The following is a 17,322-nucleotide window of genomic DNA, read 5'->3' on the forward strand; positions in this document are numbered from 1 at the left end:
CAGGCAAATGAGTTAAGGATGACCTACAAAAACCCATCTTTTACCACTGACACTTTATCGCTTTTACTCAATTCTTTTGTGGCTGAGGTTAGTTAGTTCACCTTAATTTTTGACAAATGGGTTTGAGCATTAGGATAGTTATTATTTAAACTGCATTGTTTCTCCATCCAAAAACACTTTCTAAAAGAGGAGAAACCAAAGTGCACGTCTGTGTGGATCAGCGATATGATGCTAATGTCTGTGGACACTGTCCACTCAGGCTAACACGTGGATTTTTTGCCTTCCTTAAATGAATTGAAACAAATAGTTATTAATCAAGATGTATCGCTGTTGATGAAATAAAAAACACAAGAATACAGAGCAGATAGAAACGAGTAGCAATGGTTTATTCAATGTATCCCCAATATGCATTTGCCATGAATTGCATAGGAAAAAAACAGTCAATTAAATTAAACACAAAAAGTGCACCTAAAGATGGATACTACAGGTAAAACGCCCAGGGAAGACAAAGTCGCATGTACATCTTTGATAATCCGCGCTGCTGTACAAGCAACATATATAAATTTACTTTAGAAAAGCTTTGAATAATCACAGTATGTCACCCATGCAACTAACGTACAGGATGTCTATGATGTTGCTTCAGTACATTCCAAAATCAGATGTAGGCATTCTGGCAATATATTAATAATTTCACATTTTTACTGCAGATTTTGGTCCACAAGTTTGGATCAAATGGTGATTTCCCGTGAGTATCAATTACATCGACTTTGTCAAGTTACAGGAATGTTAAAAATAAACGGTGTGCCTCCAGTACAAAAAGAAGAGGATTAATGAGTATCAAGAGTACATGCAAACATAATTGAAGAGAACATATCGCAAGTAATATTCAATGATGCACAACAGTGATGTGAGTAGCTGAAAAAATGACCACATATTACTAGTATGCATAAAAATAACAACTGCATATCTGTAATCGTCCTAAAATAGCTACTCTACACCTGCTCTCCAGTTTCTCCACCCTTAGAGAAGGTGCTGTTGGGCACAAGAAGACACTGAAAAATTCCAACTTGTGTCATCTTTGCAGAAGTGAGGTGGGAGAACGTGGGCACAGGCATCATTGCTAACTTGAGATTTGAAGAAGTACCTTAGAATCAAAGACTCACAGTTACTTGTATCTCACTAACGCACGCTCCATAACAATGCTCTTTAAGGTGAAAAACAACTGAGCAGGCAGGGCCAAGATAGTGCCCAGAAGAAATCGTTTCAGAGCACTTTGACATAACACAGAATTTACAAGGTGGGGCAACTTGGAGCCCAACATGAAGGTCTCCAGACATTTATACCATCATTTCCTCAGAATCAGGTGAAATAGTGAACCGGTTAAAACAGGGGAGAATGGTGTAATGTTGGAAAACCATCTCTGGTTTTCAAGTGCACAGACGAGCTGCATGCTGTCCTACATAGGACAAACTGTACAAGTAAAGGCCAAGCACATCATTGGGCCCTGCTGTCAAAATGACCTGCCACATACAGCCATCAGGCTTTAAGACTGAAATGTTCCTGCCAGTGGTATAACTCATCTCTCCCCACCAGCTAAACCTTCAGGAGGTCGTGACAGATTCCAGAAGCACAGGCATAGTGCTGCTGCAGCAACCTAGACTTCTCCTTGCATAGGTGAATAGCGGAATCTGTCCTGAGGTATTCCACCATCCACAAACCTCTGCCCAAGCACAGGCAGGGACTAATGGTGCCATCACTGAACTTCTTTAGGAAGCCATTGTCTGCTGACCACCATGGATGCAAGCAGGGACCCAAGCCTAGGCGGCTGGCCTCCAGGGAGCTGCTGGAGCTCCCTGTAGCAGTCTCGCTACGACTTAGGTCCGTAGAAAAAGATGTTTAAACACTTTTTCTGAAGGCTGCTGGCACCCTGTCTGATTTCATTTTTTTTTGTTTTTATTTTCATGGCGGCCTCCTAATCTCCCTCCCTCACCTTCCCCCTACTCCTCCCAAACGTTCAATACATCGACAAATAAAGAGGAGGAGTGCGAGGTGGCACAAATTTGGTTTCGCCCAGTGCGCTATCTGAGCAAAGGCCAGCTCTGGGTACAAGGAGCGAGGGACCTTGCATCGCTTTTTTGTTGGACCAAGCCCCCTCCATAGATCTGGTATGCTTTATCAGTTGTTCAGGCCACGGGCAGCAACAGATAACCCATTCCACGCCAGGCCTAACGCACCCTGCGAGTCAAAGGCAGAAGATTGGGGTGATCAGAAATAGGCAAATCCACCTAAGCACTAGCCCTCTGCTTGTCTTACAAAACTGTCCTATAAGACGTCCATATGGATGCACATGCAGCACTCGTGTGCTGTTCCTTGTAAGAAGTGTAGTGGCCCTACTAATAGGATTTAAATGTATAGTTAATGGGGACGCCAGCACACACGCCCATCTATCTATGTGATGGTACTCGTAGCATAGCTCATAATTAAAAACACCTGACTTCTACGGTTACTTGTGTACATATATACCAGGTGAGAGAGTGGTACAGCAACAGGGTTGCAAAATGAATGCAAGTGAGTCAGGGCGGCAGCCGTGGCAACCAAGATAACAAATCGAGCATTTGGTTTGACACTTAGGGATCAAAATGTTGGTTTGCAGTCGTTCTTGCAGTGGAAAAGGAGGGCACGGTATATGGAGATCAGTGACGTAGCTGTCGTTGGTGCAGAAGGTGCAGTGGCACCGGGGCCCAGAGCCCTGAGTAACCCATTGAGTTCAGATATTTGCTGTTTTAACGACCTCCTCATCAGTTAAAAGGTCAATATTCTTTGCATGCCCGGGGCCCATGGCGTCCTTGCTACGCCGAATACTAGACATGTATCCTGGTATCTGGCACTTTCAACTGTCTGACGCAAAGGTGACGTGACGGCAATCACAAGCTTTACAATATAACTTTTGTTTCTCTTGATAGCTAATCTAAAGTTAATGAGCCTAAGGGTTCACCGAGCAGCTGTGTAAACACTCTCCTGCTGTGTTACCCAACCAGACGCTTTCTTGGCGCTGCAGACGCAAGCTGCTGAAAGCAACAGGTCCATGGTAAACACCTCCAGTTTTACACGCGCTGCCCTTCCCCCAGGTCAATTACACAGGCCGCCTAGCGCTGCTCCACTACCAGCATGGAAACGTACTCCTTGTAGAGAACGATGTTTTTTTCGGGATCAACGGCAGCAGAGATCATCTCGTCCATCTCCTCCTGGGTGAAAGGCTCCCCTGCAAAAAGGCAGAAAAGTTGCGTCATCGTCTGCACAATGTGAGTGTGTGGAACCTGCTCAGCAGGCGTAACTCGGTGCAACACATTGCATCATAACATGGTAGAGGGAAAGGTCTTGCCAGTGCGTCAGGGACCACATGATTAGCTATTCTCACGTATGGGTTTTCACCAGCACAGAAAGTTTGCAAATCAACATCATGTGCCACTGAACATTCTTTATAACATAAGGGGCTGAAGTATATCAACATTTATGAGTATCCTAGTACTACAGGAGTATTTTTGTACACAGTCTTTCATGCTCCTGTGAATCCCCGAATCGTCCAACTCCCTATTACTAAACGTTTGAAGAGGGCACAGTTCTTTCCACTTGTATTAACTTATATATGAAGTTTCCACGAGTGTTTCCTCTGCATTTACAATTTACGTTTTCACCCAATTCACAAAGGCATCTAAGAGCATGTTTAAGAGTGCTACAGCAGTTCTACTGGAAGTGCTTGAAAATGCTCTTCAGGCCTCGATATATTTAGAAATTTACAAATCAAGAAAACCTCACTGTTGTGCTTGCTGCGTGCAGGGGTAGAACATGCAGCATTTTATATAATGCACGTTTCCACAATTTTAGGTACTGAGCAGGAAATGTAAAATCCTCCACCAGTTGGTGAAAGAAGTGGTAAATCTTCCTGAATGATTCCCCAAAACTGTAAGATCCTTCATCAGAGGATTTAGGCCCTGATTTATACTTTAGGCCTCTGCGACCAGCTTCAAGTGCCATGTTAGCGGAAGTGGGAGATTCCACAACTCTACTGACAGTCAAAGAAGCCCCACCCGCATGTAGATCAGCCTTCTTTAAAATGTAACATCTCTACAGGTGGTCTAAAAGTAAATGGTTCTGATGGCAATCTACTGGAATATGGTGCACGTTGTGAGCATCTGCTCTGGTGGCAACTTTCTATGCCATGCCTTCAGTTTCCTGTTAGCAGAACAGCTAGCCTCATGGAATTTGTCAAAATCACTTTCTGACTGGACAGGATTGTGGGTTCATGACTCTGCTCGCGTTGAGTGGCGCTCAGGCCCATTTACAAGAAGATATGCCAGGTTTTCAATTTAGAGCAAGGCAGGCGCGATTGAGACTGGTGTCAGTGCCCAGTGCTTTCAGTCCCTCTTCCCGATTGTTGGAGGCCTCTTCACAATAAGAATAAATGGGGTTGCCTGGGAGTCAGAAAATGATTCATTGTGTTGCCTACCTATTTGTTATGCTTGGACTCTGAAACTTGGTGGATTCCAGTTGAAACAGAACTCTAATATTTTTGGTTTGTGGACTTTTATTGAGTTTTATCTCTGTAAACCGATACCCGGAATCCCTAAGTATGCAGATTCCTTAAAAGGTTTCGGTGGAGGATAACTGCTGCCACTCACAACAGTTCACCAGTTAATTCAGAGGCCTCTAGGCCTGGAAATCCTAGTCACATTTTTTGTAACTCTAAAGTTATATACGATCTAGGTGAGAGATAGCCATGCCTTTTCGTTGAGGATCCGGCTGCTGTGGCAAGAACCATAATAATAGAATGATGACTGCTAGGTTTCTTATGTAGAAATGAAGAAATGTCTAAGTCTGGACAATAAACTCTTAAACATTCTGGGACCTCTGGCCTGGCTCTCAATCCAAGGTGAAGTGCAATTGACAATTCTCACAGAAATAACATTTTCTAGGAAGCATTTCCAATAACTGGCCATACAAAATCGAATCTTTCATAAAATATAGGAGCGTAGAGTGGCCTCTGGCACTTATGCCCCCATTGAGAGCAGCCTGTAAATTTCCTTGTTTTTTCCTCTCCACATTTACCATGTGCGTGGTCCTCGTAATGTTGGCGGGAGGAACTATTTGCAATTATGAGTTTTAAGGAAATAGCATGCAGCACCCTGACAAAGTGCAGATTTCTGCATATCAGTTTTGGTGTTCCCCCCACAAAGACTTTGACTGCTTGCAGCAGGTGGAATCTCCGAGTGTGACACCAACGAGCACCAGTGTCCACGCTATACTCATAATTCTGATGGTCCCAGTAACTCCTGTCACAGGGCCCATCGGAATTAACAGGCCACTTATAATTTAGGGCCCAAATATCTGAATTTAGAAAACACTGTATATACACTTCTGGGATCTTTAATTGAAGAAATGAATCAGGCAACCATCAAAAGGGTGCACTCTTTACAGTAATTAGTTGCAAACTCTTACCTTCCTGAGTCATATATTTGGTTAGCTCGTCTCTTGTTAGGAATCCATTTTTTTGCTGATCCAAAACCTTTAAAAAGTGATATGCATTGTAAATACATTGCAATAATGATGGTAACTCTCACTTCAATGAGATTATATATCAGTGTATGCAAACCTCAAATGCTCGGAGAAGAACGTCTTCTGGAACTGGTCTGTACCTGAAATATTGAAAGAAAGTGTTTGATTTGAGAAAAGCTGTTCACGCAATACACTAATGTATATTAAGATGAAGATCAATTCCGTGATGAGTAACTGAATAGTAACAATTCCAAAAAATCTGAAAGAAGAAAATCTATTTCTTTAGGGTTTCAGTGATTGGGTAGCCAACCTTTTAGCTCTGGGGAACAGTATGAAGTCAAGGTTGAAATACATGTAGTTAATGTTATGGTCACTCAAGGCTAGATTACAAATCAGCCACAGCAGAAACCCCATGGGAGGCACCGCTTTAGTCAAACACAAGTGGTCCAGAGTAGCCGAACTTGGGAGTAGTTGGTTTCGGAACATCGCACGATTTTACCAAAAATATACCAGGTAAAACCGAGAATGAATCCTAGCAAGGGCTGTGTGGTCATACGAGCAGCCAGCCCTGCTAAGATTCCCAAGTCCATGCATGATGTGCTGCTCTAGTACAGTTTTTTCTTTGAATTCTGGGAATTTTAGGCATGTTTATTTCATTATAAAACAGTATTACAAGTCCCAGAATTCAAAATAAACAAGCATTTTCAATGCAACAGGTCTCGCACTTGTTCGGTTTATAGCTATTAGCGCTGTAAAGCAAAAAAAAAAGCAGCGCGATCGCGCTATGTAAAACGCTGCGTGGAAGATAAACAAATAAAGTAGTCCGGACTCCAGGTGGAAACATCGAGCCTCGTATGTTTTTGGTACTTTACTGGTGCTGTGGGCTAAACACTGGAAAAGGCATGACGTATGCATGCCTTTCATAAATGAAAGCAAGCAGATTTTAAAAGGCAAGCCCACGAACTAATGTAAGTGACTGGCGTGGCATGGGCGTGGTTTCAAGCCCAAAGAGAGATTACAGAATGGACGGAGCACTTTGTGATCGCCCATAAAAACGGGTCTGGAGCAGCAAATCACGCATTGACCTAAGAAACTTGGCTGCTATGAGAAGCACAACCCCTACCTGACCCTCTCCTACAGAATGGGGGAGCACTGAGCACCCCCCATGACTACCAACAGATTTCCCCGTCATGGACAACACCCTGCCCCATGCTTCCATTTACCACCTGCTAGAAGCAGGTGGTAAATGGGAGTGGAAAGGGCAGGTGGCAAATGGGAGTGGAAAGGGCCCCTTATTTGTCTAGAATAGGCATCAGTATGCATTTTGTGACCTAGTACGTTATTCCATATTACAGGCAGAATAACTCACACTGGCACTGGGATTAGAATATCTGGAGCTGGTCAGTGAACCATAATGCTCCCTTTGTGTACTATAACTATGGTATAACCTGCCCAGCAAACATACTTAAGCTGCCAGCTCCCAAGCCTTTTCTCCAGTGTGCTTTATATGGGCAGGCTGTTCATCCACTAAGTGTGCAGAAGGTCAAATATCACTGTAAAGTCACCACTACTAGTAACGTTACTGTCGTATATGGCCTTTTTACTGATCAAACCCCTATTTCAGGGAATGAGGACACATGTGTAGAGTTACTCTTGTGAACAAGCCCCATTGTTGGTTCAAAATTATCTATGAAATCCTTTTCTAGTTTAATTAATCATTTAATGTACTACTACCCGACCCCTTGGTTAGGGTAGGCCTAGCTTTTATCAAGCTATTGAAAAAAAGCATGGAGTCACGGGCCCACAAACAGCGTGTTGGCTTGAGCCTTCCACTACTATGCCCAAGGTTGGTGCATCTCCATATTCTTGGCCTAAAAGGGCGTTTAAATGGGGCTTTCCCAGATCAGACATAGGAACTGCATAATTTAGCCTGCTAGAGTGCCCTTCATATTCTAGATGGCGGTGAAATACCTGCTAAGGGATACACAGGAACCATACGTAGATTAGCAAGGCTGGCTTGGCTTGAGGAAGAACAAAGGGATGTCAGTGTCATCTTACTACCATTTTCCTACACCTTTTATATCTGCAGAAGTCAATTACACTGTATGGGTGAGTGTATCCCCAAATGAATGACATAGGTTGTGTTACTGTTGGCTAGTCCTGGAAAGTGTGGACTAGATCCTCTGTCTGAAAATAACTTCCCAAAGGTAACCTATGTGAATGCAGTTAACATCCATTCATATACTCCAGCAAAGGAGACTGCTTTGGGTACTAGAAACAACCACATAGGGCACAGCACACTGGATGCTGCCATCGCCCACCAAAGGCATGGGAAGCCCGTTCCTTGCAGATATCTCAATTTGCCCCATTGTCGGTCCTGTCAATGGGATCAAGGAACTAGAGTCTGACGCAGGGCCCTCATTACACTTAAGGACTAAGGGGTGATAAGGAATTACACTTGTCTCAGACACTTCTCAGATAGTAGAGTTGGATGAAACAAGGAATCATTGTGTAGGTGTCATTTCCTGGTGCAGGACCTCATTGTCTGGCATGTTAAGCAGATCTAAGAGGGATTAAACCAGATGAGGAAAAACTCACTTCCAAATTAGAACATTTGTATATTCAGTGGTGTCTGTCTTTACAGAGTTGTAAATTCTGAAAACTGTATGCCCTGTGTTCTGTATATTTCTTTTATTACAATGAGCCCAGAAACCCTGGTGGATGAGTGCATTAGCTGACAGTAACAAGATGCTAAGAGTGCAGCGCACTGAGTGAGGGCAAGCCCAGTACCATCCAGCGGCTACGAGCTTCTCAGACACCTTGCACACCTCGTAAATGCTACTGAGCCAATGCACTCTCTGGGGGCAAGAGATGTTTTAAGGCACGGGTAAAGTGGGCTCTGCCCAGGGCCCCAATCTTTACGGGGCCCCCTGATAGAGTCAGCTCTGTTCTTCTGAGAGTCTTGGCCTGATGACCTTGAATAAATCATTAACATTATTTTAAATACTGTTTACCTGTAATTTTTTTAATGTGTGAATGTGTGAGAGTCTATTACAGACATTTTGCATGTTTCATGCAACATACATACAAATAGTTCCTTGTAGATCAAAACAGGGCATCACGTATGAGGAATGGGAGAACTATATGCAGTGACATGGCTAAAGAGGACATGAAAGAGCTGAAACTGGATTGTAAATAAAAGCTGGGCCGAACACGGGCCACCAAAAAACTTTTGGCCCATTGCTCCCAAAATCCTTAAAATGTCCCTGAAGGGGGCAGCACAGTTGAACCCTCAGCATAGTTGGTGGACGTGGTCACAGCTTCCCTAGCACTAGACACACGTCAGAGCCCCATGCACCAGGCCTGCCTTCACCAATGTCAGTTGAGCAGCCACCTTATGGTGAGCCCTCGGAGTCCAGACCTCTCCCTGGAGGCATACTATACATGCACTGGAAAAAAGAGCCATCATAATTCTGGTACGTAAGACTGATCAGGTAACACATTTCCTCAGAGAGGGGTACACATAATGTTTTCCTGGTACATGATCTCTCAACATGGTGATCAGATGGAGATCTTTCACTGGAGTACCCATGGCAGGAGACTACTGGACTAGAAGAACCTACTAGTGTCTCTACCACTGCTCTGCCTGCAGAAGATATAAAGGCTTCCACCATACTGGAGGAGTTTAGACAGCCATAGCAATTGGGACAATATGTGTTCACGTCACCTGCACCAAACAATCCAATCATCAGACAGCAAGGAGACAGCCCAGTTAAGCACAGACCCAGTCATCATCCCACATTCATACTCATGTGGTCACACCACTAACTGCAGCCCAAAAGCACTGTAGAGCACCCAGAGCCGGCACCCATCTCTAGGTTAGAGAACTGTCTTCAAGTCACTGGAGACATCCACAGAGATCAAGAGAACTCAGAACAAGGAATCAGCCAATGAGTAGCAAAATGTTGAGGGGATATCTTCTGGCACAACAATGGACACAATGCCGACAGAGGATATCAAGGACTTTAAAGAAGGTGAAGAGCATGAGTTAGAGACTGAGATCAGACATGACTCAAAGACTCATGCATGTTGAGGGCTATGTTCTCCACCACCGCAGATCTTCAATCAAAGAGAATGTGGAAACTAGCTCAAATGGGTGGTCCATGTTTCCTATGCCTCAAAGGGGCAGTGAGTAGTAGTCAGGGAATTGGAATGCCTGTTAATCACAGAACTTATTGGCCCAAAATACTGCTGAGGAAGAGCCCTAAAATCTGCTGATTACCGGACGAAGGTATCCAACCATCAGCACTGTCATGGTTCCAATGTAAGCCAGTAACATGGGGCTCAGCAAGAAACTATCAGGGTACAAGACCCAAAACGAAGATGTAAAACAGAATGATACGTCTCCTTGGTTTATCTGCAATACAGCCCGAACTCCCCCAGATTCTTTAGTATCAACAACTTAGTCAATGTACCAATCCTGAGACTCACAACGTGGAGGGCTACAATCCCCCAAACCTCCTTCACATACACACTAATGATATAACTTCATCGATTTTGTTTAAAATAGAAAGATCAAAGTACTAAACGAGTGCTTAAAATATTTAACTATAAGAACAAACAATATAGTGGCGATAACAGGCTATTTGGCTAAATAAAAGGAAAATCTACAACAATATAAAGGTAATCCAGCATGCCACTGCATCCGTCCTCCAACTCCTACCTTCCAGACTCTAGCTAAACTGTTTTGGCACTAAAAGGAATTATCACAAATAAAATGATGGCCGGAGCAGGGTCAAGACTGATTTGCATAGAGCTGAGTCTGAACTGGGGTGACATGGCAAGCAAAATAACGATGGATTAAACCAAAATCTGTGACTGGGGGTGAATTTTTGAAAAGTTTCAACACTTGTCAATCATTTTATTTTGTGATAATGCTTAGCACTAAAAGGAGCCTGTAAGCATTTTAGGTGGCATTGCTTCTCTCTTGCATGCCATAATGGTACTACGAAGATGCTTGTAGGAAGTTGGCTCTGTATATACTTTTTCAAAGTAAGAAATAGTGTGCACAGAGTCCAAGGGTTCCCCTTAGAGGTAAGATAGTGGCAAAAAGGGATAATTCTAATGCTCTATTTTGTGGTAGTGTGGTCGAGCAGTAGGCTTATCAGAGGGTAGTGTTAAGCATTTGTTGTACACACACAGGCAATAAATGAGGAACACACACTCAAAGACTTACTCCAGGCCAATAGGTTTTTATATAGAAAAATATATTTTCTTAGTTTATTTTAAGAACCACAGGTTCAAGATTTACAAGTAATTCTTCAAATGAAAGGTATTTTACTTAGGTACTCTAGGAACTTTGAATAATCACAATAGCATGTACAGTCTTTGGAAAAATGGCAATAAGCTATTTTAAAAGTGGACACTGCAAAAATCAACAGTTCCTGGGGGAGGTAAGTAAAGGTTAAGTTTGCAGATAAGTAAAACACTTACAAGTCTCAAAGTTGGGTCCAAGGTAGCCCTCCGTTAGGGGTTCAAGGCCACCCCAAGGTTTCCACACCAGCAGCTCAGGGCCGGTCAGGTGCAGAGGTCAAAGAGGTGCCCAAAACACATAGGCTTCAATGGAGAATAGCGGTGCCCCAGTTCCAGTCTCACAGCAGGTAAGTACCCGCGTCCTCGGGAGGCAGACCAGGGAGGTTTTGTAGGGCACTGGGGGGGGGGCACAAGCAGGCACAGAAAGTACACCCTCAGCGGCACAGGTGCGGCCGGGTGCGGTGTGCAAACAGGTGTCGGGTTTTAGATAGGAAGTAATGGAGGGACCCAGGGGTCACTTCAACGATGCAGGCAGGTACAGGGGGGGCTCTTCGGGGTAGCCACCACCTGGACTAGGCAGAGGGTTGCCTGGGGGTTGCTCCTGCACTGGAGTTCGGCTCCTTCAGGTCCTGGGGGCTGCGGGTGCAGTGTTGGTTCCAGGCGTCGGGTCCCTTGTTACAGGCAGTCGCGGTCAGGGGGAGCCTCTGGATTTCCTCTGCAGGCGTCACTGTGGGGGCTCAGGGGGGTCGTCTCTGGCTACTCACGGGCTCGCAGTCGCCGGGGAGTCCTCCCTGAAGTGTTGGTTTTCCGCAGGTCAAGCCGGGGGCGTCGGGTGCACAGTGGAAAGTCTCACGCTTCTGGCGGGAAACGTGAAGTCTCTAAAGTTGTTTCTTTGTTGCAAGAAAGTTGCAGATTGTTGAACAGGGCCGCTGTTCACTGGAGTTTCTTGGTCCTTGGTTGCAGGGCAGTCCTCTGAGGCTTCATAGGTCGCTGGTCCCTGTTGGATGCGTCGCTGTTGCAGTTTTCTTCGAAGTTGGGAGACAGGCCGGTAGGGCTGGGGCCAAAGCAGTTGTCATCTCAGTCTTCACTGCAGGGCTTCAGGTCAGCAGTCCTTCTTTTTGTTAAGGTTGCAGGAATCTAGTGTCCTAGGTTCTTGGGAGCCCCTAAATACTGAATTTAGGGGTGTGTTTAGGTCTGGGAGGGCAGTAGCCAATGGCCACAGTCCTGGAGGGTGGGTCCACCCTCTTTGTGCCTCCTCCATGTGAGGAGGGGGGCACATCCCTAATTCTATTGGGGGAATCCTCCACTTACAAGATGGAGGATGTCTAAAAGTAAGGGTCACCTCAGCTCAGGACAGCTTAGGGACTGTCCTGACTGATGGGTGGCTCCTCCTTGTTTTTCTAATTATCTCCTCCAGCCTTGCAGCCAAAAGTGGGGGCAGTGGCCGGAGGGGCGGGCATCTCCACTAGCTGGGATGCCCTGTGGCGCTGTAACAAAAGGGGTGAGCCTTTGAGGCTCACCGCCAGGTGTTACAGTTCCTGCAGGGGGAGGTGAGAAGCACCTCCACCCAGTACAGGCTTTGTTCCTGGCCACAGAGTGACAAAGGCACTCTCCCCATGTGGCCAGCAACATGTCTGGTATGTGGCAGGCTGGCAGAAACTAGTCAGCCTACACTGGAAGTCGGGTATGTTTTCAGGGGGCATCTCTAAGATGCCCTCTGGGTGTATTTTACAATCAATTGCACACTGGCATCAGTGTGCATTTATTGTGCTGAGAAGTTTGATACCAAACTTCCCAGTTTTCAGTGTAGCCGTTATGGAACTGTGGAGTTCGTGTTTGACAAACTCCCAGACCATATACTCCTATGGCTACCCTGCACTTACAATGTCTAAGGTTTTGGTTAGACACTGTAGGGGCATAGTGCTCATGCACATATGCCATCACCTGTGGTATAGTGCACCCTGCCTTAGGGCTGTAAGGCCTGCTAGAGGGGTGACTTACCTATGCCACAGGCAGTGTGAGGTTGGCATGGCACTCTGAGGGGAGTGCCATGTCAACAGTCATTTTCTCCCCACCAGCACACACAAGGTAAGAGGCAGTGTGCATGTGCTGAGTGAGGGGTCCCTAAGGTGGCCCAAGACATGCTGCAGCCCTTAAAGACATTCCCTGGGATCAGGGCCCTTGGTACCAGGGGTACCAGTTACAAGGGACTTACCTGAGTGCCAGGGTTGTGCCAATTGTGGAGACAAAAGTACAGTTTAGGGAAAGAACACTGGTGCTTGGGCCTGGTTAGCAGGGTCCCAGCACACTTTCAAATCATAACTTAGCATCAGCAAAGGCAAAAAGTCAGAGGGTAACCATGCCAAGGAGGCATTTCCTTACAATGCTGTTTTGCACAAAGGGAGAGCCAGTGTTTATGGTGTTCTCCGAAAGATGATAAGGCTGTCTGAAGTTCTTAAGGAGACAGCTAGTGTCCTCGTCTTTGAAGAACAAGATGTTTGCCGCCTCTGGGCCAAACCTCAGTCTCTTAGCCCCTGGAACCTCCTCTCTCTCTATCTTTCATTTGGATAAGGTGTATATATATCTTTCTGAGCTTATCCATAGAATTCTATTGAGGATAACAATCAGCATTTACCTTTTATTGAATACTACAAAAAGCAATAATCAACATGACATTTCACCTATGTATTGGCTCTGGAACACATATGAACAATGGCACGAACAAACATTAAATACAATGAAGCATTGGTGAGCACTTCTGCAGCATATAGAAAGTAACTGCTGAACTATCAAATCATACTGAAACAAACTTAAAACAACATATTTGTGTAAACCAAGTAATGTTAAATGCACTATGCTTTTATAATTGTAAAATAGGCAACTGAGTAAAACAAATATATAACACACAATGGGGGATTTTAAAGCAGAAATAAACAAAGATTACATTAAGAAGGCATTGTGGGGATCACAGTCCTGCACACCAGATCTCTGGGAAGAGAGTGAACACATGTCAACCTCAACCATGTTGGCAACTTCTGAGGAAGAAAATATACAGATGGATCTGTGCACTGCTGAAAAGCCCTCTGTAGATATTTAGGTAGTGCATGCCTCAACTCTAGAATAGGTAGTTTGCCCCTTAACAGAGGAAAGGCTATTTTTAATAACTAGTGTCCTGAACCAGAGGAACACTGGAGGAGATGTCCCCAGGGAAATTGTGAGGACAGTTGAGGGGAAGGTGCTCAGGTCACTGGCAGAGTACAACACAGGCGGATGGACCATAGGAAGAAGACTCTTACCCTGGCCAGAGGGAAATTGGTGGAAGGCGTACTAGGTATTAGCTGGAGTGTGACTGTAACGCAGCAGGTCACTGAAACATTACACAGTGAGGCATAACAGTATGACACCCGAAAGGGGTTGAAGGAGATTAATGCATAGGTGGATATATGCTGCTGGATGCTGCTGGGGGAAGGCATTGTTGTTTTGTTGGAGCATCCTGATGAGATGCAGAAAATCATACAAATAAAGGCCAGGCTGTGACATTAGAGCAGCACAATGTATAAAGACGTTGCGGTAATCCAGAGTCCCAGAATTCCTTGGGGCAAACCCCATGCAACCCTTGCGGACTCTGATATACCCTCTGTAGTCACCCATTCCACTCCCCCACCTATTTGTTGTTATCTGCAAAGCACTGAGAAGGCTTCAGCAGGTACTAAAAGATTGCTATACTGCTGCACATAATCTGGAAGAGACTGTAAAAAGATTTCTAGAACCTTTGTATTACACTAAAATACAAGAAAGAAAAAACAATGGAGCTCTTAAACTAAATAATTAAATCGTATCCCTATCACTTATTAAGGCACTCTAGTGTATTTGGTGCTCTGAAAAACGAGATGAGCAAGAGGTCAACAAAAGCAGTTAAAATATTTTAAAAATAGCAATATATTTTTGGGAGCTGTATTTCTGTAAAAATGTGCAATGAGATACCCTGGTATTAGAGACTGAGGGGCCTATTCACAAACTGCATTTTATAGTCTGTTTAGTTAGAGGTGGGTGAGCCACTGACAGCTCAACCCTGAAGCCTGGCTCTGGCTCAGCTTGCAGTCCTGTTGAGACCAAAAGCCCATAACAAGCTGCGCTTTCATGTGGCTTCTGCTTCCCTCCCTCACTCAACTTAGGGTGCTAAAGTGCTTGTGCTCTCTCACTAAAACATGGTCAAAATGGCTTGTACCCAATAGGCATATTTAATTTACCTGGAAGTCCCTTGTACAGCGGTACACCATATACACAGGGCCTTGTAAATTAAATGCTACCAGTTGGTCAGCAGCACTTATTGTGCCACCCACCTAAGTATCACCTTACAAAATGTCCAGCCCTGTCTGCCATTGCAGCCTGAATGCAGTTTTTAACTGAGATGTCAACTTTGCATTTAAACCCCCTTGCCACGCCATAAACTCCCATTTTTTACATTTTACATATAAGGCAAACCTATGATAGGCCTTGGGTAGCCAATAGGGAAGGGTGCTGTGTGTGTAAAACGTTGGACATGTCCTTTTAAGTTTGACATGTCTTGGTAGTGAAAAACTCCTAAATTTGAATGTCACTACTGTGAGGCCTACCCCTCACGTAGGATAACATTGGGGATTTCTTATTATGTTAAATAATCAGTAATTTCTAATTGGGAGCAGGTATGTATACCATGTTTGGTGCCTATGAAACTGTGATGATAACCCCTCTTTAATGGTATACTCAGATTTTTCATTACAATTTAAAAAATGCCACTTTTAGAAAGTTTGCGATTTCCTTCACTTAGCCCTCTTATGCAATCACCCTGTATTGGGACACATAACTGGTGTTGGAAATGGCCCTTTTTGCAGGGTCATCCTCAGTCTTTTTGCTTCCTTCCTCCTATTTTTTTCTGACCCTTTTTTGTTGGCTTTAGAACTCTGGGCACTTTACCACTGCTAACCAGTGCCAAAGTGCATATGCTCTCTGTGTAAAGTGTACTGTTGATTGGTTTATCCATGATGGGCATATTTGATTTACTGGTAAGTCCCTAGTAAATTGCACTAGAGGTGCCCAGGGCCTGTAAATCAAATGCTACTAGTGGGCCTGCAGCACTGGTTGTGCCACCCACATTAGTAGCCCAGTAAACATGGCTCAGACCTGCCATTGCAGTGTCTGTGTATGCAGTTTTAAACTGTCAATTCGACTTGGCAAGTGTACCCACTTGCCAGGCCTAAACCTACCACTCTACTACATGCCAGGCACTCCAAAGGTACGTCCTAGGTAGCCCCAGGGGCAGGGTGCAGTGTATGTTTAAGGTAGGAAATATACTAGTGTGGTTGATATGTCCTAACAGTGAAATACTGCCAAATTTGATTTTCACTGTGCAAGGCCTATCTCACTCATAGGTTAACATGGGGGCTGCCTTTAAATATCCTTAAAGTGCAGATTCCCTTTGAGAGCAGATAAAAATATGGACTTTAGGGTCTCTGAACTCACAATTTAAAAATACATATTTTAGTGAAGTTGGTTTTTAAATTGTCTGTTTTGTTTACAAATGCCACTTTTAGAAAGTAGGCATTTTCTTGCTTATACCATTCTGTGACTCCACCTGTTTGTGGATTGTCTGTCTGGGTCAGTTTGACAGTTGGGCTGTTTTGCACCTCTCTAGACAGTGACGCAAAAGGGGTTGGGGTGTAGCCTGCATATCCTGATGAGCCATCTGAGCTAGAGAGGCGGGAGGAGGGGTTGTTCACAAATGAAAGGACTGTGCCTGCCGTCACACAATGCAGTCTCCGACCCCCTGGTTTGCGTCTGGGGCCTGGCCTGGACAAGGAAGGATCTTGCAAACACTTGAGACTTTGCTTCGAAGTTTGCCAACTTCAAAGGCAGAACTGGCTTTAAGAAGAAGCCCCAAAACCCCAGACTTTTAGACTCTTTCTGGAATCAAGAGGAACCTCTGCCCAGGAGAACAGCTGAAGAGCTGAAGGAGGAGTACTGTCTCTTTGCTGTGTTGCTTTGCTGGACTGGCCTGCAGTTGCTGCTTCTGCCTGAAAAGAGTGCAAAGGGTGAGCTTTGCTGTGTGTCCTGCTTGAGAAAGTTCTCCAAGGGCTTGGAGTAGAGCTTGTCTCCGGCTGGAAGTCTCAGGGACACCAACGACTTCCTCGACCTGCACACTGGGAACTGTGTGTTTTGTGCTGCTCAAGAGGAGAAACCACTGCGCTGCTGCCAACGATGCCACTGGCCTACATCGTGACCTGCCAGTGCCGCACGGAGTCGCTTCGCATCGCGACCCTGGTCTCACAGATGCCGTCATCGGACGACGTCACCGAGCCGCTGCTCACACCGCGACCCCACAGGCCCACAGCCCCACACTCCGGCATCGCCTGCTCACACTGCAGCATGGGCATCCCCGACGACGACGCTCCTGCTGACACCGGCGCCGCTGTCTGC

At 45.0% G+C, this 17,322-nt stretch overlaps 1 protein-coding gene across 3 annotated transcripts in view; it reads right to left on the reverse strand.

Annotated features, from left to right (window-relative positions):
• Positions 1-365: 365 nt before the first annotated feature.
• EFCAB2 (EF-hand calcium binding domain 2) overlaps positions 366-17,322 on the reverse strand; it is a 385,449-nt gene continuing 368,492 nt past the window's right edge. For all 3 annotated transcript variants that reach the window (XM_069234448.1, XM_069234450.1, XM_069234449.1), the window contains exons 5-7: positions 5,651-5,693; positions 5,497-5,563; positions 366-3,262 (exon numbers count right to left, since the gene is read on the reverse strand). In XM_069234448.1, coding sequence (XP_069090549.1) covers positions 3,147-3,262; positions 5,497-5,563; positions 5,651-5,693 — 226 coding nt within the window. In that variant the 3' untranslated portion in view covers positions 366-3,146. The remainder of the gene's footprint in view (positions 3,263-5,496; positions 5,564-5,650; positions 5,694-17,322) is intronic.

This window comes from Pleurodeles waltl, chromosome 5 (assembly GCF_031143425.1).
Source record: "Pleurodeles waltl isolate 20211129_DDA chromosome 5, aPleWal1.hap1.20221129, whole genome shotgun sequence".
NCBI classification, from domain to species: domain Eukaryota; kingdom Metazoa; phylum Chordata; class Amphibia; order Caudata; family Salamandridae; genus Pleurodeles; species Pleurodeles waltl.